At 39.9% G+C, this 27,301-nt stretch overlaps 2 protein-coding genes across 7 annotated transcripts; one reads left to right on the top strand and one right to left on the bottom strand.

Annotated features, from left to right (window-relative positions):
- Positions 1-264: 264 nt before the first annotated feature.
- Positions 265-15,188, bottom strand: Abhd13 (abhydrolase domain containing 13). Of its 5 annotated transcripts, XM_020184000.2 has the most exons (4): positions 10,529-13,447; positions 10,365-10,427; positions 9,295-9,361; positions 265-5,155 (listed from the first exon to the last, which is right to left on the bottom strand). In XM_020184000.2, exon 4 carries the CDS (start codon positions 5,133-5,135, stop codon positions 4,122-4,124), a length of 1,014 nt encoding a protein of 337 aa, XP_020039589.1. In that variant the 5' UTR covers positions 5,136-5,155; positions 9,295-9,361; positions 10,365-10,427; positions 10,529-13,447; the 3' UTR covers positions 265-4,121. The 5 variants fall into 5 exon arrangements, 4 of the variants coding, with proteins under 4 accessions (XP_020039589.1, XP_020039587.1, XP_020039586.1 ...); XM_020183998.2 differs by lacking the exons at positions 10,365-10,427; positions 10,529-13,447 and adding an exon at positions 14,147-14,421; XM_020183997.2 differs by lacking the exons at positions 9,295-9,361; positions 10,365-10,427; positions 10,529-13,447 and adding an exon at positions 14,147-14,421.
- Positions 15,189-16,517: 1,329 nt separating this feature from the next.
- On the top strand, positions 16,518-23,759 carry Lig4 (DNA ligase 4). 2 transcript variants are annotated; one of them, XM_074043004.1, is made up of 3 exons: positions 16,575-16,635; positions 18,883-18,957; positions 19,969-23,759. In XM_074043004.1, the coding sequence occupies exon 3, from the start codon at positions 19,997-19,999 to the stop codon at positions 22,730-22,732; it is 2,736 nt and encodes a 911-aa protein (XP_073899105.1). In that variant the 5' UTR covers positions 16,575-16,635; positions 18,883-18,957; positions 19,969-19,996; the 3' UTR covers positions 22,733-23,759. The 2 variants fall into 2 exon arrangements, with proteins under 2 accessions (XP_020039591.2, XP_073899105.1); XM_020184002.2 differs by lacking the exon at positions 18,883-18,957 and having other exon boundaries at positions 16,518-16,635.
- Positions 23,760-27,301: the final 3,542 nt, after the last annotated feature.

The following is a 27,301-nucleotide window of genomic DNA, read 5'->3' on the forward strand; positions in this document are numbered from 1 at the left end:
GTGCCCAGCATTCACTAGTGGTTCATATACAGAGCATTTTAAACGGGACTAAATTAAATGCACATGGGAGGATAATACTCTTGGGGAAAATATAAATCGAACTTCTACTTTTAGTCCAGACCATTAGAACGAAATTCATGAATTTCAGTGCAAACTCAGGCATTTTATTTAACCATCAGAGGAAAACTTTAATGTCCTATGATAGGCTTTACATTAACAGAAAATCCTTAAAAAGACTGAATACAAACTATCTTAAGACATTAATCAAACTTTTAATGTATCAATTTATTGCATATGTCAGTACAGAAAAATAGAAAGTATATCTTAAAAGAAATTTATTGTAAAAAAAAATAAATGTAAATGTTTGCTTGCCAGTTAGCACACAATGTACTATGACATTCAAATTTGAATTATAAAATTTTACTATTTCAAATAAAATATGGTAGATAACAAAAATATGATTCACATTATGAAATTGGGCTAACTTATTTTATCATGAATGTGTTTGAATATGTTGCAAATAACTTGACTTTTCAGTATATGCTGTACTGACAAATTCTTTTATAATGTTAAACACACACCCATTACATATGTATATATGGCACTTTGTTAAGAAAGTGTCGATTATACATAGTTCTATTTTTAATCTTAGTTTTAAGATACAAAATATAAATGGAGGTATATTTGTGCCATTTGGCAAAAACATAATGACTAGAATTAGGAGAACTGAGTACATCACCATACAATGGAGTATACCGTTTCTGATTAGCTAGATGATGCACGTACATGGTAAGAATAAACAGAAGTGCTTTTCATTTTCTACCCTACGAATTTTAAAAATAGATGCCTGTGCTGTCATTCCCAAACTTTACCTGAGTGACATGAAAGTACGTTAAGTTCAAGTGGATAATCCAAACGGGTTATGACTAATTTTTCCTTTCACAGTTTTTTCATAATTATCAAACAATAAGTAAAAGAGTTAGGTGAAGATCAGAGTATCTCAGAACTTCAGTCATGAAGTTCCCACTCAATGGGAAAGTGATTTCTGTGACATCCTTCACAAGCTTACTCCTAACTTCAAGGAGAGAAGAGACTCGGTAAGTCACTATTACATATCTGAGCTTGCAAGATAGTTTATAATAGTCAAATATGGACTTCATAATTTAATTCCACCACACCTATTTCCACCTGAGTCAAATCAAATATAATAAATGAGAAGCATCGTGTGGTAAAATTCTCAGCAATACTGCACTAGAATTGCTCTTGTGACACATTAGCGAAGCTGTACTCTGTAATTATCAAGTGACTACAGCTCATCATGAACTTAAGCTGCTCTGTGACAAAATTCAGAACAGTATTTTAATGAAAATATCAACTTTGCAAAATTAGTTGCAAAAACATAAGGTAGTTGCAATGTCAAGTGCCTGGTCATTTACTGTGTGAGGATGGCTTTTTGTCTAAATGGTTTTGCAATTTCCTTCTCACCAGCCTCACAAGGTAACTATTTCCTGTCCAGTGGTTTCTATCCTATTGACATTCTTTCACCCGTCAGAAATTATTTCTTCCCTTAATTTGCAGGATTCCTTTTAAAACAAACGAACAAAAAACAGTGCCCCCCCCCACCACACACTTCACACCAATAACTTTCCTTAAAATAATGGGGGCTTGTAGATGTTTTTAAAGATCGTTTTAGTACTTCCAAATTTACCGTATCTAACTTAAAATTCATTCCTGAATTTCTCTAGTCGCATACATGAGCCAGAAACTAACGTGCAAGATGCACACACTCCACCCCCACGGGAAGTGTGACCAAAACAAAGGGAAGACTCATGCAGAAGTCACATTTCACTAAGACCAAAAGTTCTGGCCACAAAATCAGAAAATTTTAAAAAATGATGCCAGGGGCTTCATGGACCCTGGCAATATGAGCTTATTTTGCACGCTTTCTCATCTGAAAAATAGTCTGAATCACAGACGTTGGCAAAGAAAGATGTCCATAACCCTACACAGCCTCTGCCTGCCTTTGCTGCAGGTGAAGGCTTTCTGAGAGGGAAATGAAGACAGGGATGGTACTCAAGTGCTCTGCTTCTTAAGTCCTGGCTTGAGAAAAAAAAAAAAAAAAAAAGACTATAAACCTGAATTACTTAAAAAAAAAAAGGAAAAAGGAAAAAGAATGAAAAGGAAAAAGCAGCATAAAAACACTGGTGAAAAAAGGCTTTCCTATTTCATCAGCACAAGGACAACTAAAGTTCATAAAGCCCTCTGTTGTAGTACTGTGCACACCCAAAACAGGACACACCTACAAGCTGTGCCACGGAAACTCATCTCTAAATATACTATTGCTTGTTCTATTATTTTTTTCCTTTTTAACATATTACTATTTTAGGATAGTCATTCTACATAGCAAAGTGACAAGATGAAAAGTAGCCTTTAATTGCAGTGAATTTTATACATACAAAATACACCTTCCATGATGAGTTACCAACTCTTTGTAAAAAACAAGACTTTTTACAATTAATAATTTATAGAAAACCATTCTTCTTTAGAAATCATATTTGCTATAATTTACTCTTTCTAAACCCTGGCATAAAGTGAATTTTAGGAATGCTATTTGGCAAAAGTGCTTCTAGCCCTATCTCCATGGAAAAGGTTTCAAATTAAGGTCAAGATTATTGACTATTTCCTTACTCTAGCTGCTTGCAGAAAGCCAACAAATATATCTAAAATATTCAAAATATTGTATGTGAAAGCAGAGTAATGATGTGCAGAGCTCATTACAGGTACTTTTGAGGCTTGCTTCAAACAAGTTGGCACAGTACTTTGCGTTACTTGTATTTTCCTAAGATAATTTTGTAAGTCTCAAGGGGCTTCTTTCAGTAAGATTTTTCTTACTTTTCTATACATCTAACTACTCCTCCTCACCCACTGCCATTTAATTGTTAAGTTGGTCATAGGTTCTATGTCAAAAGGCTCTAGAATTCCTTCATTTTCACATGTAAATTCGAGAGAAATAAGATTTCCTAAAACTGTCTTGGTGCTTTTCTACTGGAGAGCAACTGGAGTACATCAAGAACACATTTTCTTTTACCTTTTTGCTTTTGTTTTGTAACTTAGATTTAAAAACAGTTCAATAAATGATATCCTGCTTTTGTGGTTAGATATACCCTGTGCACTGGGACTTAAACGTAGGAATTTCAGAAAACAGTATGTACAATCACATAACAAGACTTCCTAATTTAATTCTTAGCCAAGTTCTATTCTTCACTATGACTGCTGTTAGTGTTTTAGCTGAGGACTTACAAAATTGACAGAAGCTAAAATTCTCTTTGCCACCAAAATTACAAATGTTAAAAAGTTCAAATGTGAATGGAAAGCTGCAATAAAAATCTAAACTTCTATTTCTATACGCCAGGATCCAGACTGTACCTAACAAAAACACGGTACATTTACATTGGAAATCAGGGTCCCATTTATTTTTAAGAAAAAGCTGGTTCTCAGCACTCATCAGAGCAAAATCCAATGATGACCTGAACACAGGCTTCGCTTTCACTTCTTGCCCAAAACAAAATAGAGTTTACATAAAAATAGCTATATAACCCAGGTACCATATACATTGGTATATGTTCAGTGTTATTTACATCAGAAACATCGCATTGCATAAGTCAAGGAGTAAAACACCATCATGCACTTCATTTTAAGTTGAAAAATGCAGTTACAGAACTAAGTTTCTTACCATGATTGTCCCAGTATTTACTAAAGGAGTAACATCCCAAGGTTTCTTGTTCACTTACCTCCTCCCGGACCTCAAGTGTAACACAGAATACACCACTTAAGCAACAAGAAACTCCTGAATAATTTCTATTATATTGATTGACATAGTAAAGTAAAGTTGTGGATACATAGCAACATTGAAAGTTCTGATGAAAAAGTATGAAGTAATCAAAGAGCTACAGTTCTTGGAACATAAAAGCGATTTGGGTGATCACAAAGGAGTGGTGCAGTCCTCTCAATGCTTAATGTCACTCTTCAGACAAGTACAGACATAACACACTTCTAAAAGGAACATTCTTTATCATTCTACACAAATTAAAATACAATGCATTAATCCAAAATGGGGAACATCATATAATTGTTACATTAGATGTAGTTTTTGTCATTTCTTCAGGAGAATGACTCTTTATTACTTCTTTGATGAACTGCTCCAGTGCAGTGAAATAACCTTGGCACTGCCAGGTGTCGTTATGAGTTCCATCTGGAAAAATGGCTAATCTCTTAGTCCGAGAAGGGGAGAGCTCATAGAGTTGCTTCATCATTACTGGTGGGATTAACTGGTCAGAGAGTCCAGAGATGAAAAGAGAAGGCATTCTGCACTGAGAGATTTTTCTGTAGGACAAAAACTTATTTTTGTAGCACCATAAAGGAAGGTGGCGCACTGGAAAGAATGAAAATAAAGTGCTGGCCATATGTGGTATGCTCAGAAATGTGTTCTCCACCATGATGGCTGAAATCCTATGAGAATTTTCAGAAGCCAAATGAATAGCCACTGCTCCTCCCAAGGAACGGCCAAAAAGAAAAATTTTTGTCTTGTCAAGGTCAGGTCTAGTCATCACATAGTCTAGCACAGCTTCAGAGTCTAAATACAGTCCTTCTTCACTTGCTTCTCCTTCACTTTTCCCATAGCCTCGATAATCAACAAGCAAAAGATTAACTTTGAGGTTAACTAACATAAGCAATGCGTTTGGTAACCTGTGCCCAATGTTGCCTGCATTCCCATGAAAATAAATTATAGTTGGGGAGTAGGGTGCGTTGTCTCCAGTGTACCTTATTAGAATCAGATTTAGACGCACTCCATCTTTGGTTCTGATGAAGACATTTTCATGTGGAATGCCAGTGGGCATGGGGACATAAAGGCGTGAAGACGATGGCTGCTCTGGAAAGTAAAGCAAAACATCCTGGAATTTGTACAGAATGCCTGCTATCGATATGCATATTAACAAAAGCAAGATAACGCCTCCATACAGATGAAAAGTCACAATTAAAGGTAAAAGAGAGATGCGGCAGAGCGCCCAAGACCAGGAAGCCACAGCTACTAGCCACCTTTCAATGAAGTTCCACAGCATCCAGGACTTTTCCATTGTAGCTCTCCGCAAGTATCCTAGAGAGAGGAGAAAGAACATCAATAAATTATCATCTGCCAATTATTTTAAAAGTAAGATCTATGCTGTAATGAGCTCAATATCCTGGGAGCCTATATTCTCTACCCAGGACACTGGCTGCTGTAATTCCCCTTGTAGTTCTTCAGTTCTCAAGAATCTCTGATCTAACATGTGTACTGCTTATACAGACTAACACACACACTGCTTATGTGGACTAACATACTGCTTAGTAGACTAACATACACACTGCTCGTTTACTGCCAGATACCTTCATTGATTTGTTCTGATCGGACAGAAAAACAGATTGATACCATTCCCCATTTTACTTCCAAGGAGATGGAAGCTGAGGGGTATAAGTGGATATGGCCAGCTTCTAGGCAGAAGAGCCAGGAAGCAAAGAGGCAGGACTCCAAACCTCATGCTGCATCCACTGTGAGCTATGTGTATCTAGACCAACTGTACTAAGAAAGACATGGACAACAGGTTCTAACCTAGCAAACCAACCAATCCTGGACTGCTAATTTCCAATAATTTATTGTTAATTACCTTCTTATACTATAGAAAAAAATATAACTAAACAAACCACTTAAACACTTCCTAAAGGTTTTCATGGTTAATTTATTTTAATTAATCAACAGATTCTAATATTGTGTCATTTTTTGAGAAGAAGTTTAATAATGTCTCTCACGTCAGTCAGACTCAAAATAAATTTCAGGTTGCTAATGTCATGAGATATAGAGTATCTTTCACATAGTCCTCACTGAAGTGTCACACACTGGGGTCAACAGAGTCCTATGATGTAATAACAAGCAATGCGTACTCAGAGCTAACTGTGAAACAAAAGCACAGAAGTTCTCTGAGAACCAGAAATAAATGAAGCAAGATGGCTAACCAAAGAAAAATTGTAAAGATTACCGAAGCATATAACTGATGTATAGAAAATAAGAAAAAAAAAACTATCCGAGAACAATTTTGTTATCAAATGAAATTTATGCACACTTAAAAATGGGAGAGTACCAGGTCAGGTTACTAATTTTCTTGTATAACATTAAGCTACATATGCTCATTTACTAAACTTTCAAGAATACAAAATCAAATTACCTTCTACGTACTAGCAAGGCTAGCATAAAGAAATTACTCTTAATTTTCATAAAGAGCTGTTAATGACTGATTTCTAAAAGTTTATAGTATGCCATAAGCTGATAAGTGTGGCATCTCACTACGAAATCAGATTTCATCACTCAAAGGGCATCACTAAATTAAGTTAGGTTGCTTATAGAGACAATGATTTGAAAGATTCAATAAATCTGATTTTTCACTAAATACAGGTTTTCATATTTGAATTTTTATTCAAATGAATTTTTTAAACATAAACCAACACCACAGCACTTTTTCTGGATTCCCAGATATCAACACTGCCACCCAAGGGCAGCAAGTTTAATTGCAGGGTACTACTAGAAACCAAGAGAAAAGCACACATGGCAGGTAAAATAAAAATGTAAGCTTAGAAGTGATAAACAATGGTGAATACTGTAGCTATTTATTAGATTAAAAGACATTACATTACATATCCATATTGTGTGGCAGTCTATCTCAGTTACTGGACAACAGCTTAAGGGTTACCTTATACTCCTTGCAGTAGTCAAGCATCAACAACATATGTAGGGTACATAACTTCCCATTGAATGCTTACTGAACTTCATTATTAAGTACAAGTAATACATGCATGATTTTGGTTTGTGCACAGAAGCTGTATTATTGAAATGTGGAAAAAAAAACCAAACAAATGGCATTAACTTTAAACATCAAAATAAAACAGTTTGGAGCCTGGGGACACAGAACAATGGTAGAGCACTTGCCTAGGACATTCAAGGCTCTGGATTTGATCCTCAGCACCACAAAACAAAAACAATAGTAACAGTGATATTAATTTTGGTTCAATGATTAGGATTACAAAAATTGGGGATCATTCATATACACACCTCACCATGTATATACACACACACACATGCATACATGACACACATTCACACATACACAAATATATTTGGCAAGATACTATTTATATCTTAAGTAAAAGAGGCCAAAATTTTACTGTTTTTCACATCAAGCCAATCATTTCTGACAAGTATCAAAGATGAGTAATTCAAAGATCACCTACTTGGTGACACAGTAGGAAATAGCACTCTAAAATTAAATCACCTTTCTAGTCTTTGCTGGGTAACTTTGTATTTGTCACCTACTTCTGGTGTAAATGTTTTTGTCAATAAAATAAGAATTTTTTTAATGCCTACATATAAGGCTGGCCAGTAATAAAATGAATAAACAAAAGCAGTCGTAGATGCTAGAGATATGTTAATTTCATTTCTTTTGTAGCTAGAAGAGTACTTCTGACTGACTACTGATCACCACTTTCCGTGTTTCAGTGTAATTAATATTAACATCAGAATGTACTAAGCACCTCTGAGACAAGAAAATCTAGAAAAAGGAGGAGGCAAAGTGTTCCTGTAAAGATAATCAGTGATGAGGTGACTGAGTTTTCAAATGAGAGTTCTTATTAACAAAAACTCTTTCAGCACCAGAAACAGAAAGCTTCAAATATAGCTGGGTTTGAATGGAACCTCTGCTCGTAGATGGCCTTCTTCTCACCTCAGTCCATCTGTCAATAATACCTGCGCTTCTGACTCCTTATTATACCTCCACTCAAAGATGATCTTTGAGGAATTGGTACAAGAGATCTTACTGCAGGAAGGATGTTTTTATTTACTAAATTTGATGACAATATGAACAAAGCACAATTAGGAACCATCTGTTGAGATGTTATAACAACTTCAAACAGACCCTGATGTTATGATAGTAAATGAAAATGAACGGTCTCTAATAAATTCAATGGCACAGATGCTACAAGCTAGCATTATGTGAGTTTTCTATTTTCATTTTGCTAAATTAAAGGGTTAACAAATCTCTTCTCTTTTCCCAAATAAAAGTGACCTCCAGTTAACCTCTCAGCACTGTTTCCCTGGAAACCTGATAAAGGTGAGATATTAACTGTGTTTCTAAGCAACACTGTTTGTGGGGTGAAAAGACTCCTACTGGTGAGCTACATCTGCATAAAGAGGCTAGTGAAGGGGTATGAACATATGCCAATGGGTAGATGTAATAAGGGTTTCTCTGAATGGGATATTACTTGTAATTAGCTTGTCCTTCGTTGAACGCCTGGTGCTCTGCCATGTACTAGTACAAAAGACACTGCTTTCTGAGGGGCAGGAAGCAGCTAAACAGGGTAGGAACTACTCCTACTCACATGTCATCTTTCACGTGCCCTGAGCTATTACCTGGGAAGGGTACACTGGACACTGACATGGATTTCTAATTTTTATCTTTTAACAAAGCAGGGACGGGCTGGTACCCATATGGTATTTGGGTCTTAAAAAGTGCAGTACGTCCAGCTGACCCCAACACTTGATCATGCAGGATGAGTGAGGTAATTTGCTATTCCTTAAAGTATGTCCTATGTGGCAAAACATTTATGAAATGTGTCATCAGAAGAGAAGATTCAGGTTCTTTGCATGCCGAAATGCATTTGCTGATAACATCTTAGCACCATAAGCAATCAAGAGAAATGATGAGTTTACTCAAAGTCAGTCTCTGCCAACCAGAAGAGCTGCTTAGTGGGAAGGGTCATTAAAACTGGTTCTACGAAGAGCACAGAGACACAGTCAGTAAACTCTTATTTATTAATTTTAACCTTATGTGAATATCTGAAGTGAGTAACTAACTGACTTCTCATCTATGCCTTTGCCATATTATCTGACCTGATCTCACATATCAAACATCTCTAAAACCCATCAATCTGTGGCTTTGACTATTCCCACTTAACTCCTTATCCATGCACTGAGAACCTGGCAAGTGACTTCCAACATCAACCTCTCATAAAGCGGAACCCCCCCATTTGCCATTATATACATTGGGTTTGTCTCCATGACAATGCAACACCCCACCCCAAAGTGGTGGTCACGCTTCACTCCTCCCCCAGTATCCACCAATCCCCAGATGCAGGATTTTACAACGCTCTGCCCACTGTCTGTTGGGTTACTTTTTGTTATCATTTGGATTTGGACAGTCCCCAAAGTCTCACCTGCTGAAGGCTTGGTGTCCCGTTTGTGGTGCTACTGGGGCATGGTGAAACCTTCAGGAGGTGGGGCCTAGAAGAAAGGAGGTCATTGGGAGCATGCCCTTGAAAGGGACACTGAGACCCTGGCCCTCCTCTCTCACTTTACCTCTATGAGGTGAGCAGTGCCCCCCCACAGGTGGTCCTGCTATCACCTATTGTTTTGGTACAGGCCCAAAGCAACAGGTGAAGGGACTACAAACTGAAATCTCTCAAAATATAAATGAAAATACAACTTTCCTCTTTACAAGATGATTTTCTCAAGTATTTTGGCACAACAACAGAAAGCTCAGTGACCCCATCCTTTCTCATGGCTATCATACCTGTGCAGAATTCTTCCCAGTCTACAATCTCAATTTAACTGTTCCTCAAGTACCCAGAGATTCACTGACACTCAACTTACCCAAAACTAAACTAATCCTTCTCCCACTCAGTGTTCTGCATTTATTACGTTAATTATGAACAATAAACATGGCACGTAAGCAAATACACGTTTGAAAGCACAGGTCTGATTTTGAGGCTCAATGTATAGTATGTACACTAAAATTAAGTGTCACATTATCACAAAGTCACTAATTACATATTACAGTATTAAAACACATATATTACACTAAATTCTTATATCTGAATAAAAATCCACCACAGAAATAATTTTGTGCTTTCTTGATGAGTGGTTTGAGGTATCATGTTGATATTAAGCAGCTCAAGAAATAATCTTTACTATAATATTTAGACAAAATAGGTGTAATTATGATTAGTTGCTTTTGAAAGAATAATTCTGACGTATCAAACTTCACGTATCAGCATTCTGATATGCTGGGTAACAACTATGATGGTGCTGCACCTTATAGGTACAGTAACGGACATCTCGTGAACCATTACCGTCTTAATCAACTTGGTGTAAATACCACTACTGCTCCATGCTTTCTGTCTTTAAGCTTAAGTCCACACAGGTATACATCAACTGATTTAAGAGTGAGAATAAAAACAAAAGTTTATCCATGTTGGTCAGCAGTGTTAGCTGAATGGTAAATCACCTAAGCACTGGCCATGCTCGGAGGACCTCCACTCATCACCTCCTGGATCCCGTACACATGCTCCTAGGAAATAACAAATGGCTCCATTTTTAGGGAAAACAATTTAAAAAATTATTTTATCAACTGATTCTTTGAAAATAAAATTTAACATCAGTTATGCCTACCCCTAGTGACCTGAGTCCCCAGAACACCACTGCAGGCCCCCAAGGCAGCTGTCAAATACAGTGTAGCCCACTGGAAAGTCCACAGTTGGTGTTCCATCCTCTTCCCGAAGCAATGGTTCATTGGGTCCAATAAGTCTTACTACAATATTCGAAGATTAAAGATAATGCCACAAATAGTATGAGCAGACACCTCCTATATACATCCTAGTGCTTAGCTGCTATAAGCTATTCAAAATGATAAATATACCATAGTCCTTGTTCTCAGGTAGCTCCTCATGTACTTGATAGCTCTCAGGAGACAGACACAGCATGTCTAACACAAGACTATTTAGTTACAGAGGGAACAAGGAAAATTAGAGATAACAACGGTCCTTAAATATAGCAAGATAAAAATCAGAACCTTAAATACAGGTCCTTTGCAACATAATTTGGTACTGTAACTGGATTTACTTAAGCTTGATTACTTATAGAAACCAAGTTAAAACTTAAGCAAGCCTTTTAAAACTAGGACAAAGCACAATTTGAGGATTAAGAGTCTCTCTTACTTTTTATGAAGCAGCTGCCTGTGTCACTTATTTTTAATCATTTAGCACAATTATGCACAGGAGCTAGAAGTAGTCAGCATAATCTAAATACATACTTGGCAAAGACAGTGTAGATAAAAATAAGAGCAGTTAAACAATTAAAAATACAAGTAAAAAGTGTGCTTAAATTGATAATGTAAGGAGAAGTTTGGGTTCTTTGTAGAATTATAGAAGCATTCACTATAGCATTATATATAGCAAAAAGTAGGTGCCAAAACACAAACCTCTCATACATTAAAAACTTCATGCCTATAGTGACAGAATAACGTTGAGGTTCAAGTGAAGACTGTAAAGTGTAAGTTCATGGGTCACTGCTCATGTCCACCTCCCAGGGGACAGTGAAGACCCCGAGGTGCTCATTAATTATTCTGGGTAATTCATAGCTTTCAATCACATTTCAAGTTCTAGAAAACTCAGATTCAGAATTCTTTCATCAACATATCTGCTAAGCTCCAGGAAGTCAAGAAGCCGTGCCAGCTGCACAGCTGAAATGGGAACTCAAATAGCTGCTCCAGTGTGCTGGATACCCACAGAATGAGCTGCCTATTCCCTCGCGGTTACCCACACGCTGTCAACAGGGAAAACGTGTATTAATAGTCCCAGAGACAAATGAACAGTAACTGCCTTGGGAGGTGTTGGAGGGCAGCTGGATGGTTCAGAGAGTATTTTAAACCTCCAGGAGCAGATGCACTGGTAATTATATCAGGCAGAAACTCAGTAAATCTTTGTGTTTTCCTCTTGAAATGTTGAGGACTTGGAAAATACAGTCATCTTGGACAAAAACTAACATGACAGATTATTGTCACTATGGAAGCCAGTCAGTTTGTTGAGATTACAAAAACCTGCAAGCAAGAAAATGGTACAACAGTAAGAAAACTACAACCCTAAAAAACGTAAACACTGGAGTTAGAATGTAGATGGAAATTGAAATTTAGGAAGCTTTAAACTTACACAAATGGGCAATGTTTCAGAATGTAACATATGAACTAGAGCTTATTTCTTATAGGACACCAGTGTTAAAGTATCTACTTTCTCAGGTTGGCTCTTAAAAAAGTTTTTTGCAATTTGTGCCCTAGAAATACCATGCCTTTTCAAGGGGATTTAGGAGTTATGATGTATGTGAAACAGTAATGTAACATGTAATAATGTATCAGGAAGTCTCTCCTTGAAAAATATCTTAATTAGAACTAGAACCTTTTAGGCATCTACTGTAAAAAAGGGTATTTAAGGGCCACAGACTTTCCTGAAACAACAATTAGAAAGACTTCCGAATTTCTGAGAAATAATTAAATGAGTTCTAAATTAATGAAATCAGAGAAACAGAAACAAATTCCCCTGAGATAAATGACAAGAGGCAGACAACTACAAAAAGGGTTAGATCTACCATTTCCTGTACCTATTGTTAATGTCCCATTGCTGGCCCATGGACACGACACCTTGGTTAGACAATCCTCATATTCAGAGGGAGTAAGCCAAGAGTTACCTGTAGGTACAGGTGTAGAAGTCAGCTTGCTTTCATCATTCTGAATTAACTATCAACGGAAGGCACTGTGATTTAGAAGAAAGGAGACAGTGTTTTGGGGTGTGGTCTGTTAATAGCTAGGTAGCTTTTGCCAACTCCCTTGGCTGCTCAAAATATGTATTTTCTCATGTTGTTAAATATGAAACATTTAATTGAAATACTGAGATCAAATGTAAGATTGCTAACAAATACAGCTATATCTATGAGATAAAAATTCAAGTATTTCATTAGCTACCCCAGCAGAGTGAGTGGAAATTAATACAACCAGGAGTCTTACTTGACTAAGGTCCAATGATGGAAATGACTCACTGGAGGCTACTCTATTTGCACACAGGAAATAATTTACTTTTCTGTCAAAACAAAGCTCAGGTGGTAGAGCCTCCAGAAAGCTTTACTTGTTAACTCCTCCCAACCCCAACCGCCAGCCATTCTCTATTCTGTAGATTGTGATAACTTACTTAGGGCCACTTACTATTGCAGAGTAATTAACCCAGTCCTAGGCTTGAGTTCCTTGGTGACAGTGACTTCACGTTATTCTACTCTGTACTTTCAGTCTACAGCAGTACCTGGCACATAGCAAACATCTACTAACAATCACTGAGCAGGGACCAGGCACAGAGCTTGGTCTGCAATCCCAGTTGTTTGGGAGATGGAGTTGGGGAAGATGGCAATTCCGGGCCAGCTGGGGCAAAGTCAGCAAGACCCCCATCTCAGTCGATAAACTGTGATCCCAGGTACATACGAGGTAAAGGTAAGAGGATCTCATTCTGAGGCCTGGGCAAAAACACAGATAATCCCTGAAAAATAACTAAAGCAAAAAAAAAAAAAAAAAAAAAAAAAGGACTGCGGGTGTGGCCCCCAAGTCAGAGAAGACCTAGCAAGTGCGAGGCTCTGAGTTCAAACCCTAGTACCACTGAAGCAAAAACAGTGACTGACCGGCTGAAGTCTTAAGTATGGTAACCGTGGCAACGTGGATTCTTACACAGCAGGGTACGATTTAACGTTACAGCGAAGGGTCCGCGATTCACCTACGCGGGCAGGCAAAGGACTGTGAATTCATGCCGCGGGAGAGAAGAGAGCAGGGCTGAAACCCAAACGTCCCGGCTGAAAGCCGGTGCACTGGCCCCTTCCTCTGCAGTTACACGGTAAACACGAGCAGGGAGCTGTGGAACGAGAAACTTACTGTTTTGGTGCTGGTACCACACGGCTAATGCCTTTGCATCGAACCCCCGGACTTCCTGCCACGGGAAGGCCGGGTCTAAGCCGGTTACGGCGGGGAGGGGGAGGCGACCTGGTGGCTGTCGCGGCGGCGGCAGCGGGCGGGGGGGAAGGGCGGGAGTCTCCCATTTCTGGCCCTAGTTGCCTCGCCATGCTCAGGTGCATGGGGTCCGCGGCACACCGTGTCCCCAGCACAGGTGCGCGGGCTCCCGCCCGGAGGGGAGGTGACGGGCGGCGCGGCCGGCGTCCCCACGGCCCCGCGTCCCCACGGCCCCGCGTCCCCGCCGCACTTACTCAGGCCCGCGGGCAGGCTGCGCAGTCGGCCGCGGCCAGGAAGGCGGGCGCCGCGCAGCAGCGTCGTCCCGCGCCGCTTCCGTCGCTCCTCATCGTCCTCCGCCAGCCGAGGGGCTGCCGCCGTCGCCACCGTCTAGCCCGGAGCTCCTGCGACGCGGCTCTCGGCGGTCCACTTCCGGCCCGCGCTCGGGTGTCGCCCGCAAAGGCCGCCGCCGGCTCCCACATAACCTGTTCTCCGTCTTCCTCCTGCCAGTGGGAACCCGGCCCGCCTCCCGCGCATGCGCAGGCGCCGCGGCCCGGAGCTGCGCGACGGTGGCCGAGGAGGGCAAAATACCTCGGCGCCCCAGGACCTCGCGCTGACTGAACCCCAGGCTGCGGGGCTGACGCGAGAGGCACAGCCAGGTCTCTAGCGGTCACTGGATGGACGCAGTGTGCACCTGTCTGCTGGGGTTGACGGGGTGCTGAGCTCGGTTCCAGAATTGAAAACGCTGCCAGAGTGGATCGTCCAGGCAGGTGCAGGCCGGAATTTGCACAATTTGGAGGGCCCTGGTAAAAAGAAGGAATGCACAATTTTTTATCTTTCTTTTTTCCAGTTTTTATGTACCAGCCTATAGGAACATGTTAGGACCCCTCACGAGGACTTGGAAACTTAGTTTGCTTAGCTTCACTGGCAACCCCCTTGGCACCAAATGGTACGGAGCTGCGTAGTTGCAGCTCCTCGCCTCTTCTGTAGCCCTTCTCTGCCCCGTGCGCCCTCTTTTGCCCGTACAGAGGAAATTTCATAGGTTTTTTACTGTTGGTTGATTTTTCAAGAGTGTGGGCAGCTTCAGGTCAAAACTGGGCTCTGGAGTCGTCGCTTCCCATCGTTAGAGCCCAACTGAGGTCGTGCACTGGAGCTCACAAGTTAAATAAACTAACAGTCACAGTGGCGCTAGTGTGGAACTGGGGAACCCCGGCTCTCTCCGAGCCCAGCAGCCGGGAGATGACCGCTGGAGACCGGGCCGGGCCGTGTGGGCCCTGAGCACACTGACACTTCGGGGCACCGCGGGAGCGGGCCGGGGACACACGCGGTGTGCGCCGCCCACGCTACCTGCGAGTGCAGCCGCCTTAGTTTAACCCAGCCTGGGCCCTCCACCGGCTACACTGAGCAAGATCGAGGAGTTATTCACAAGACAGGACCGTGGGTTTACACGCCACAAATGATCTCAGACAGACACTCAGGGTATGAGGTTGAATTAAACTTACAAAGGAAACAATCAAACGTGGCTGGCTTTGACGGAGTCCTGGGATCTCCACTTCAAGCTAGCACCGTGAACAGATGGCTTTGTAAAATGAGGCTCTCTTCCACCAGACAAAACCCAAAGGCAGCTCTAAAGTGTTTCACTGTCATCAAAAGTAACTACTTTATACCAAAAGGAAATAATTGTAAGAGTTGTCTTCCCCACCTGTTATACATAATTCCTCGGTTCTCCATGGTAGAAGAGGTCAGACCATAGCCACGTGTCAATGGAAAGCAACAGTTCCTGGACTGGGTTTTTTATATCTCAGTCCTTAGTATCTTACTAGGTGCTCAATTATCGAATGACTTTATTTTGAACCCGTGACTGGACATTCTTAAGAGTCTGTAGTCCATGCAACTGTTTATTTCTGTATTATAAAATGTTAGTATAAATTACGTATTTTTGTGTTGGCACAAAAACTTGAGTTCAGGTGGGGGAAAAGGGGGAGAAATGACCCAAACATTATATGCACATATGAATAAAATGACTGACAAGTGCTTACCTATCAATCAGGACAGACATTCTTAAGTATTAGGGTCGTTTTATATTTTTCTTGTACAACAATTAAGGTGTCAGTACCTCCTCTATGGGAAAAACAAATTTAATTAAGCCCATCCTAAGAGCCATTTTTTGCTAAATCTTTTTGTTGCTAAATTTAATAAATATCTTTGTTGCATCCAAAAAAAAAAAAAAAAAAAACTTGAGTTCAGTTGCAAACAACAACCAGCCTGAGGCCTACTTTTCTTTTCTACCTCAGTGTAGAAAAACGGCAGATTTGTTGTGGGGGGTGAGACGCTTTCTTCTCTACTGGACTCTTCCACAACCAACCAGGGCAATTAAGCACAGGTACCCCAGTTTTACACACAGAGAACAAGTAGGGTCCAGGTAAGAAGCCAGTGCATAAAATGGATTAAGCTTTCATTCAGAGACGAATTCTAGTCGTGTGTGGGTCGCTTGCTTACAGAGAGCACCTGCTCTTGACGTTAACATGAGCTGTTCACAGTCATTACGGCAGCCACTGGAAGCCTCCCTGCGCAGGCGCGCCTCAACCCGCCCATCCCGAGCGCTACTGCGCCTGCGCACGCCGGGTATGCCGTCACGACGCGCCGGTCTCCACTGCGCCTGCGCGGTGCCCAGCTGACGGAACCGGCTTCTTCCCGGCGGCAGCTTCCGGTCGGTGGTGGCTCCGCGCTTGTGGTCGAGCGAGAGGTGTGTGGGGTGCGACTGGGCCTGGGGTTTGTCCGCGGGGCTCTGCGCGGAGCGACCAGGATACGAAGTGTGGCCGACGGAGGTGGGCGGGAGGCGGGAGGCGGGATCCAGGGCGCCTTCTCTCCTTCTCTGTTGGCCTGGCTAGTGTCGGTCTTAAAAGTCCCTCTTGTTTGGGGCTGGCGTCACAGTTGTCAGGGTGGTCAGGGCATCAAGGCCAGCGCCTGGGACGTGGGCCGGGGACCAGGGCCTCCTTCGACCCCCTGGGGTCCTGTGGTGAGCTTTGTGCTTGCCCATGTTCTTTTTCTGGCGACATCCTGGATCCCAGTGACAAATGGGACCTGAGCCCCGAGGGCCGAGGTTTGTCCCAGGCGGTGTGCACCGCGAGCCCCGGAGCTTGCTTGGGGCGGGGAGAGCGTCCAGGGGTGGCTTTGCAGGACGCACAGGTGCACTTGGGGGGGGAGGACCGGGGGCCCAGCTCTGACTTTCGGGGTCCCCCACCGAGGTTCTCCCCATGTCACCAAGGGCTGGGAAGGGAGGCTGGAGCGAGCGTTTGTCTCGAGGTTTGCTTGAAAGGACTTTCAGTTGTACTGTCACTTTTTCTCCCAGATAAAATAGCACTTAATCGGTTTCCGTATCCACTAAGTAAAACCTGTGTTTTGTTGTGGCCCTTGGCGGCAGCTGGATGGAGGAATCACTGTTACCGTGTGCTGTTTACTTGCATTCATTCTCTTGAAAGCCTTGCGTTTTCACTGTTCAAAAGTGAAGCATTCTCTCGTTTCCCCCCATTCTTGCCTGTTTAGTATTTTGCAGTATTAGATTTTAAATGTTGCTTGGATCCTTAGGCATTAAAGTAGCACAAGTATCAAAAGATTAAGTAATGCCGGTACTGTGTCAAGCACCTTATGTAAATTATCTAATTTCATCCTCAACCTGATTTCTACACAGTTTTTTTTTTAACCCCATTTATACTTGAGGAGATGGAAGCTTTAGAGGAATTAATTGCCCTATATCGCACAGTTATTAAATGTTAGAGTCTACATTTTGAACTCAGGTATAGTAGATGCCACAGCTGAATCTCAGTAAACCTCTTTTGTCCTATTGCAAATGCGAAACAGGAGCCAAAAACGTCAAAATTAAAAAAAAAAGTCTCTTCATGCATACCATTGCCTAAATATCATCATTATTATGACATAATTTGTGTCTTTGGATGAGATTTGTGGAGGGAAACTTGGAGATCCGTCTAGAGACCCATGTGGAATCTACAGATCGATAGAAACTACATACCAGTACTTGAACATTGGAAGTATTTCTTAACATACTTCATTTAACATACCTTATACATAAATTATAAACATAGCATTATGACCATGTTGTACCCACTCAAGAGAACCAGGTGGTGTAGTCAGTTATGCAAACCGGATTCAACAAGGGGAAGCAGTTACAGGAATCACAGATAAAAGTCTCAGAGTTCCTGATGGTTTTATCTCTTGATCTAACTCACTCAGTAGAGAAGTTGGGTTTCCTTTGTCAGAAATTACACTGAAAAGTGATGCTGTCTTCCTCTCCCACCCCTACTTAATGACTGTTGGGAACCATTGCCAGTGCAGTTAGAACAGGTGTACCCCACCAACCACGTTGGTGTGTGTCGCCTGGTGTGCTCTTCCAGGAATCAGCTGTATGTATTTGGCAATTTACTCAGTAAATAAACCTTCTATAAGTCCACCTCTGATAACACAAATTACAGCACAGTTTCTGGCCTTGAGAGACTGTGTGTGTGTGTGTGTGTGTGTGTGTTTCTGTTTTTGCTGGGGTAGGGAACTAGCAGGTGGAAATCTCATGGTCTGCACTGTAACAGATTTCACTCCCAAAGAAGCTTCCCTGCTCTGCCCCCCCCCACACCCTGCTTGGGCTATGGGCTGGTGTGTCAAGTGGTATCTGAAACCACAGCAAAAACATGGTTTGTATTCCTACAGAACACATTTTGTTTCAAGTCTTTTTTTTTAAGTTAATTTGTTTTTACATAGTTTGAACTATGTTAAAATAACTGATGTATTATAGGTTCCAATATTTTGAACTTCAAAGAAATTTCATGCTTGTGGTAACTATTTTAGGAAGTATTCTAGACCTTACCACAATAGTGTGCCCATTATTTCTTTATTTATTTTTTCTGGGTTTTGAGCTCAGGGCTTTGTGCAGGCACTTAACTATCTGAGCCATGCCTCCAGTCCATTTTGCTCTGTCTTGCAGATGATATTTTGCCTGGGCTGGCCTCAAACTGCAGTCATCCTGATCTTAGCCTCCAAATTAGCAAGGATTATAAAGGTGAGCCATTGGCACCCAGTATCTTTGATTCATATGACTTCCGTGACAAGGCTCTGTCTCAAGACGTTTTCCTTTCATCTTATTTTTGTTAAAGCACTTTAAGCATTTTATTATAGCTAGTTAATATTACATCCCTTTTTCTTTACAGTATATATGCTCTTTTAAAGCAGAAACATACTGCATGTGTCATAGCACCGTCCCAGCTAATATGTAATCACTGTATATTTAGGAAGTTGCTGATATGAGAGTATGAACAAAATTATCCCACTGGGTTTATATTCATAATACTATAAATGACTGATAAAATACTTAGGTAAAGTGTGGAGGGTGTATTGAGTTGGGTTTGGAATGCCAGGGTATTATGGCATAGGTAGCAGTGAAGAAGTGAAAGTAAACAGACATGCTTTGTGTGGCTGGAAGAAGAGGATACCAGTTTTCATTTGTTTTTGTTGGCAAGGACTGTAGGATTAGGATTTCAAAATTCCAGGGAATCAGATTTCAATTCAGTGACCAATTGATTTGTTAAAAAGCCTCTGCTTTAAGCCTTTTGTTTCTGGTGCTGTGTGGTAGTCTGGGACAGACAGAGGAGACATGCATAGGAGACAGGAAGAGGGTATGACCTCCAAAGCCTAGGGTGAAGTGAACTGCACCTGATTTTATATTTTGTTTTCAGTATCAGCAATGTTGTTTTACATCACATGCTAAATAATGAAGAGATAGAATAGTTCATTCAGTGGATATTGGCATTTAGAGAGAAAGATAATTTTTTTTCAATATTATAAATACAGGAAATGAGACAGGCATACCTTTGATAACAAAGATACTGGTTAGGTTGAAGGACATAAGTCCTTAAAAGTAAAAGTTGAAAATAAACATCATTTATATCATTGATCTGTTTTCATTGGTAGACAATAAACATCATGATCCAGGTGATCCCTATGAGGTTATCAAGTTAAATATTTAGTTGAATTTTATCTTTCGCTTAAAGTTGTTCTCTTTTTGCTTTGATAGTTAAACCAGAGGATTCACCATCTCTTCTATGGCTGCCTCACAAACTTCACAAACTGTTGCATCTCACGTTCCCTTTGCAGATTTATGTTCAACTTTAGAACGAATACAGAAAAGTAAAGGACATGTAGAAAAAATTAGACACTTTACAGAATTTTTAGATTCTTGGAGAAAATTTCATGATGCCCTTCATAAGAACCAAAAAGATGTTACAGACTCTTTTTACCCAGCAATGAGACTTATTCTTCCTCAGCTGGAAAGAGAGAGAATGGCTTATGGAATCAAAGAAACTATGCTTGCTAAGCTTTATATTGAATTGCTTAACTTACCGAGACAAGGAAAAGATGCCCTTAAGCTCCTGAATTACAGAACCCCTTCTGCAGTTCACAGTGATGCGGGAGACTTCGCACTGACTGCATACTTTGTGTTGAAGCCAAGATGCTTACAGAAAGGAAGCTTAAGCATACAGCAGGTAAATGAACTTTTAGACTCTGTTGCCAGCAATAATTCTTCCAAAAGAAAAGACTTAGTAAAGAAGAGCCTTCTACAACTTATAACTCAGAGTTCAGCCCTTGAGCAAAAGTGGCTCATACGAATGATTTTGAAAGACTTAAAGCTTGGTGTTGGTGAGCAAACTGTATTTCCTGTTTTTCACAGTGATGCTGCTGAGCTGTATAGTGTTACCACAGATCTGGAAAAGGTCTGTAGGCAGCTGCATGATCCGTCTGTAGGCCTCAGTGATATTTCTATCACTTTGTTTTCTGCCTTTAGACCAATGCTCGCCGCCATAGCAGATGTTGAGCGCATTGAAAAGGACATGAAACACCAGAGTTTCTACATCGAAACCAAGCTCGATGGTGAGCGTATGCAGATGCACAAAGATGGGGACGTGTACCAATACTTCTCCCGACATGGATATAATTACACTGATCAGTTTGGTGCTTCTCCGCAGGAAGGTTCTCTCACCCCATTCATTCATAACGCATTCAGAACAGATGTACAAGTCTGTATCCTTGACGGTGAGATGATGGCCTACAACCCAAATACACAAACATTTATGCAGAAGGGGGACAAGTTTGATATTAAAAGAATGGTAGAAGATTCTGATTTGCAGACTTGTTACTGTGTTTTTGATGTATTGATGGTTAATAATAAAAAGCTAGGACGTGAGACCCTGAGAAAGAGGTACGAGATTCTTAGTGGTACTTTTATACCAATACAAGGTAGAATAGAAATAGTGCAGAAAACGCAGGCTCACACTAAGAACGAGGTGGTCGATGCATTGAATGAGGCGATAGATAAAAGAGAAGAGGGAATCATGGTGAAGCATCCTCTGTCTATTTACAAGCCGGACAAAAGAGGTGAAGGATGGTTAAAAATCAAACCAGAGTATGTCAGCGGACTGATGGATGAATTGGACATCTTAATTGTGGGCGGCTACTGGGGCAAAGGTTCACGGGGTGGAATGATGTCTCATTTTTTGTGTGCAGTGGCAGAGAAGCCTCCTCCTGGGAAGAGGCCGTCTGTATTTCACACTCTCTCTCGTGTTGGCTCAGGATATACCATGAAAGAGCTGTATGATCTGGGTTTGAAACTGGCCAAACACTGGAAGCCTTTTCATAAAAAAACTCCACCAAGTAGCATTATATGTGGAACAGAGAAGCCAGAAGTGTACATCGAACCGTGTAATTCTGTCATCGTTCAGGTTAAGGCAGCAGAGATAGTCCCCAGTGAAATGTATAAAACTGGCTGTACATTGCGTTTTCCACGGATTAAGAAGGTAAGAGATGACAAAGAGTGGCATGAATGCATGACTCTGGACGACTTAGAGCAACTTAGGGGAAAGGCATCTGGAAAGCTTGTGTCAAAACACCTTGATGTAGGTGGTGATGATGAACCTCAAGAAAAAAAGCGGAAAACTGCCCCAAAGATGAAAAAAGTTATTGGAATTATTGAACACTTAAAAGCACCTAACCTTTCTAACATAAGCAAAGTCTCTAATATATTTGAAGATGTTGAGTTTTGTGTCATGAGTGGAACAGGCAGTCATACAAAACCTGAGCTGGAGAACAGAATTGCAGAATTTGGTGGCTATATAGTACAAAATCCAGGACCAGACACATACTGTGTTATTGCAGGGTCTGAGAACATCAGAGTGAAAAACATAATTTCTTCAGATAAGCATGATGTTGTCAAGCCTGAATGGCTTTTAGAGTGTTTTAAGACCCAAAGTTGTGTGCCATGGCAACCTCGCTTTATGATTCATATGTGTCCATCAACAAAACAGCATTTTGCCTGTGAATATGATTGCTATGGTGATAGTTACTTTGTTGACACGGATTTGAGCCAACTGAAAGAAGTATTTTCGGGAATTAAGAATTCTAGTGCACAGACTCCTGAAGAAATGGCCTGTGTGATTGCTGATCTAGAGTGTCGGTATTCTTGGGACCACTTTCCTCTCAGTATGTTTCGTCATCACACCGTTTATTTGGACTTGTATGCGGTGATTAATGATCCAAGCACCAAAACTAAGGGAGCGAAATTAACTTTTACAGCCTTGGAGCTTCGGTTTCATGGAGCAAGAGTAGTTTCTTGTTTAGCTGAGGGGGTGTCTCATGTAGTCATTGGAGAGGATCAGAGTCGTATTGCAGATTTTAAAGCTTTTAGAAGAACTCTTAAGAAAAAGTTTAAAATCGTACAAGAACGTTGGGTAACTGAGTCAATAGACCGCTGTGAATTGCAAGAGGAAAATCAGTATTTGATTTAAAGCCAGCTTCCTTAGGGAGGAAAGCCTTAGATCTGGTGGACTTATTGCAACAGGTAGTAATACTGAAGTATTAAGCCACACCTTATCTTTGTCTTTTAAAATCAGTACTTTAAAAAGTGTAACTAGAGAGAGAAAAGCAATGATTTTAACTTTTAAAATAGAAAAGGAACTGAATGGCCCAAAGCCAAGAAATTCTTTTAGTATATTATTTTATGATCTTTATAATCAAAATGAAATAAACAATTTAAAGAAGAGTTTATGTAATATCCATATAGAATATAGACTTTTGACTCAGATGGTAAAAAATACATTTAGAAGTTGTTAAGAGTCATTAAGAGTATCGATCTTCTAAAGATTTTTCTGAAGTCAACACTTTTAAGGATTTTTTAGTTAATAAAACCATTGCACACAAAAAAGGGCAGAATTGATATAATTAAACCTGTAAAAATATGTCTTGTTACTTGGGCACTAAAATCCCTCTCTTAAATGTAAAATGTTATGAACAGATTTTTATAAGACTGGGTTAAACACATTAACAAATAAATTGTTAGTGATGAAAGCTATGTAAGGGGAAGTTCAATAAGACATAATGATCTAAACACTTAAAATTGAATTACCTTGACTTTAAAAAAAAAACTTGTAATTTTAAGTTAGCTCACATTTAGTTTTTTTTTCTAAAGTAGGACATGTTTTAAAGAAATTGCTTTTATGTGAATTTACACTCCAGTGTAAGCAGTATTCACAGAGTAATTTTCCTAGATATAATCCATTGAGTAGGTGACAACATAGCATGGATGTTGTAACTTTCATTAGAGAAAAGTAGGTACTGTGACTTTTTAAAAATGCCTTTTATAATTAAGTTATTTAAAGTCAGTGTGTATAATATATATTATATTTAGATTATGAGTGGCATTTGGTACTTGAGATATTGTATAGATTATTTGGAAGTAATTAGAAGTAGTGGTGAAAAATGCGGGTGGTTGGTATACTTAATTTAAATAAAATATTTAATATACTATTAAAGTAATTTATATTCTATTTGTGTTTTCTTTGTTTTAAAACACTTCATAATAGTTCTTTCAGTCAAACTTTCTGGTGTCAGTACACTTTTTAACTGGTTTCAGAAAAATTCCTTTTCGTAGTTATTTGTATTTCACATTACCAAATGAGCTTTATTATAAATACATTTTCTCAGTACATTTTGTATGGAGAAAAAATTGTAAAATACAAGCAAGTGTAGGGAGAGAAAACCCATAATTTTATGCCTGGAGATAATAAACTTACCCTTCTAGGTTATTCATGGTAAGGAACGTGCAAAACCATTATTCGTTATACTCAGTAATGATAAAGCAGCTGTCATGTTGTATTTAATCAGCTTTTCATACTTAATAACTTGTGAGAATATTTACAGATCACTAAAATATACCTGCGTCATTCTTAATTGCTGCACAATACTTCACTGAATGAGCTGCAATGTGTCTTGTTGACCCATTATTGTTCAACTTTTAGGTTATTTCACCATACCACATCCACCTTTTTTTTCTTTGTCTGTTAAAGAATATGATAAATACATAGTCTGTATTCATAAGTCCTATTAGTTTCTTAGGTTATACTCCTAGAAGTAGAAACACCGGTACAAAATTATACTTTATCAGTGATTTTTTATATGTATTAAAAAGTCCTTCACAAATGCTTTTCTTGATTCCTCTCACCTTCCTAACCTCTAAATCATGGATATTTCAGTTGCTCATTGCCAGACCCATTCTCTATTTTTATTTGCTCAGTGGGTATTCTCATCCGGTCCCATGACTTTAAACTTATTGACATGTCCCACATTTCTTCAGTCCCAGTTTCTTATATAACATCTCCATATAATTGGCCTCTCATACTTAATGCTATAACTGTTCTTTTTTAAAGTTTTGTTAAGGAAAAGGTAAACAGTAAAACAAAGCTTCATGTGCACAACACCCAATTTCAACAATTACAGGTGACGTGTCTTTCATATTTACATGTCTGGATTATTTTAAACTAATCCTAAATCACCTAGGTAATAGACCTTGACTCCTCTTCTAATATTTCCCCCTCCTTATTCAGTAGTGTGTTACTCACCCTGCTGCTCAAGCTAAAACTCATGAGTTTTTCTTAATAATCCATCTGTTCTCATACCGCTAATACATAGCAGATCTACTTAGAGCTTCCAGTTAGGTTCAGAATGTGACCTGTCACCACTCCCGGCATCAATCGTCATGTGCCATTCTTACTGGATTGTTTAGTAGCCTCCTAGGATGGGCTTTCTTGTGCTCTTGCCCACTGTGCTCTGTTCTCCAGAGCAAAAATGTACTTTTAAAGATACAAATGTGATTGTGTGACTTCCCTGCTTACTGTATATATATATATATATATAGCCTACCTCCATAACTGAGGTGGCGGAAAACAATGGCTTGGGAGTTGATTTAAAAAAAAAACAAAACATATCCAGCCCAGCTGATCTTGACAAAACGATTTGTGACATACAGCAGGGTTTTGCTGACCTGAAGCCTCCAAAGCTCATGGAAAATGACCATCTAGGGCCAAGAACTCAGTAATATAGAAGGAGCTGATGACTCAGTGCAGTTACGAGAACAGTTTTCCAGGACTGCCCATGTCTACAAACCCCAATAAAAGCTTGAGATTCTTGAGACCCCAGCACAGCTGCTCCTTGTGCCTGCCCACTTTCTGTCTGGACAGTGCACTCCTTGAGTTCTTTCTCTGAAGAGATGAAGAACTTTCTGTCCCTGTCCCAGTGTCTGGAATCTGCTGACAGAACCATTGAATTGCCATCATTTGTAACATCCAACGTCTTGACATGGCCCTGCATTACCTAGCTTTGTGAGCACTCTGAGTTTGTTTGTTTATTTTTCCTATCAGTTACTCCTCTTGCTCACTACACTTTTCCCACACTGGCCTGTTTGCTTTACATTTATGCTTCATTCCAGTCTTTTCTTCTTTACCCCAGCACTAATATCCATTTACACTTGTTTTCTAAGGCGCTGTATTTTCTACCACCAGAATAAAAACTCCAAGAATGAAGGCACCTTATTTTGTTCATTATTAAATTTGGTCACTCAACTGTTTATAAATAAATATGCCAAAGGGTACTGAAAAACACACTTTTCTCCTATTCTCCTAGGCCATGGTTTCTTGCCAGAAAGCAGGATGACAGAAATACTAAAAATTCCACCCTGATTACCTAAGAGTCTCCTGGGAGAGAAGTTCTTCAAGCTGAGGGTAGTTTCTGTCAAATTCAGGTGGCTGGAGTAGCGGCATCATACTTTTTTGCTTTGCTTGGGATGTGAGTAAACAGGGTTGCTTTGGGTCCTTGGACCCACTTTAGGGTAATAGGTTAACTTGAAAATATCTACTGTGGAATCCTTAAACTATTCGTGCTTTTCTGTGAGCTTTGCTGCAATTCATTTTTGACCAGAAAGGTAAGGTCTTACTCTCTTTTGATCATTTGGGTAAAAAGATGAGTAAGGAACTCCTTGAGTATTAAACGATGGAAATACAAAAGGTGTTTTCCCAGTTAAGGGAATGAGGGATTGCCCTGGAAAGTCATGTAGTGTAGGGAAGAGGGAGTACAGGGTCTAGGATTACATCATCCTGGGCTCAATTTCAGTTCTGTGCCCATTATGTGTTATTTTGAGCAATCACTACTTACTTGAGACTCAGTTTCTTAATGTTCAAATGAAAATTATTCCTGTTTCACCAGAATGTTTGAAGATAGAACTACAGCACTCAGCATAAAGTAAGGTCTCTCCAGCTTTTATCTGGTCCTCTTACCTTAGTCTTTCCCATTGAGGTTAGTTAACCCCAAAAAGGTAAATAAGTGAGTAAATTTGGAAAGATATCATCAGGCAGTGGTATGGAAGGATCATCCTGGCAGAGAGGGAAGATTATAAAACCACTAGGGAATACAAATGTGTGTGGGAGTGTAAAGTATTCAGATTCAGGTGTGAGGAACAGATATATGCATATAGGTTAGGGTAGATTTTGAAAGATCTTAAATGCTACACTACAGAAAATACTTGATCTAGTGTTAAAGATAAGTACATTGAAGAATTTAAGCCAAGCTAGCCAAATGGCTAAATCTTTTTTATATCAATTTTTTGCCTTATTTTTAGACCATGTATTGAGGTATGACTGACATACAAAAGACTGCAGGTTTGATGCATTTATCTTGGTGAGTTTGGAGATTAGTGTACACCTGTAAGATCATCACAGTCAAGGATATTTATTCATTACCTTCAAAAGTTACCTTTACATTATTTGTTGATTGATTTCCCCTTGCCTTTTACTTAGTCATTCACAAACGTGAATCCCTCCTGAGTTCTAGGCACTGTTTTTGTTCCTAGCAAAACAGCAATCCAAATGGGCAAAATGCCTTGATTGAGTTTGCATTTCAGTTGTTGAGAGGGAGAGAGAAGATAACCAGCTATTCCATCTCTCTGGTTTCCTGATTCCCCCTCCTCAGAGGATGTATCCTTCAGCATTTCAACAATTGTCTTCTCTTGCTGATGCTTGCTTTTCATG

Source organism: Castor canadensis, chromosome 10 (assembly GCF_047511655.1).
Source record: "Castor canadensis chromosome 10, mCasCan1.hap1v2, whole genome shotgun sequence".
In the NCBI taxonomy this organism is placed as follows: Eukaryota; Metazoa; Chordata; class Mammalia; order Rodentia; family Castoridae; genus Castor; species Castor canadensis.

Excerpts from the sequence above, each read along its gene's own strand:
- Abhd13 (XM_020183997.2), bottom strand. The coding sequence starts at position 5,135 with ATGGAAAAGTCCTGGATGCTGTGGAACTTCATTGAAAGGTGGCTAGTA.
- Lig4 (XM_020184002.2), top strand. The coding sequence starts at position 19,997 with ATGGCTGCCTCACAAACTTCACAAACTGTTGCATCTCACGTTCCCTTT.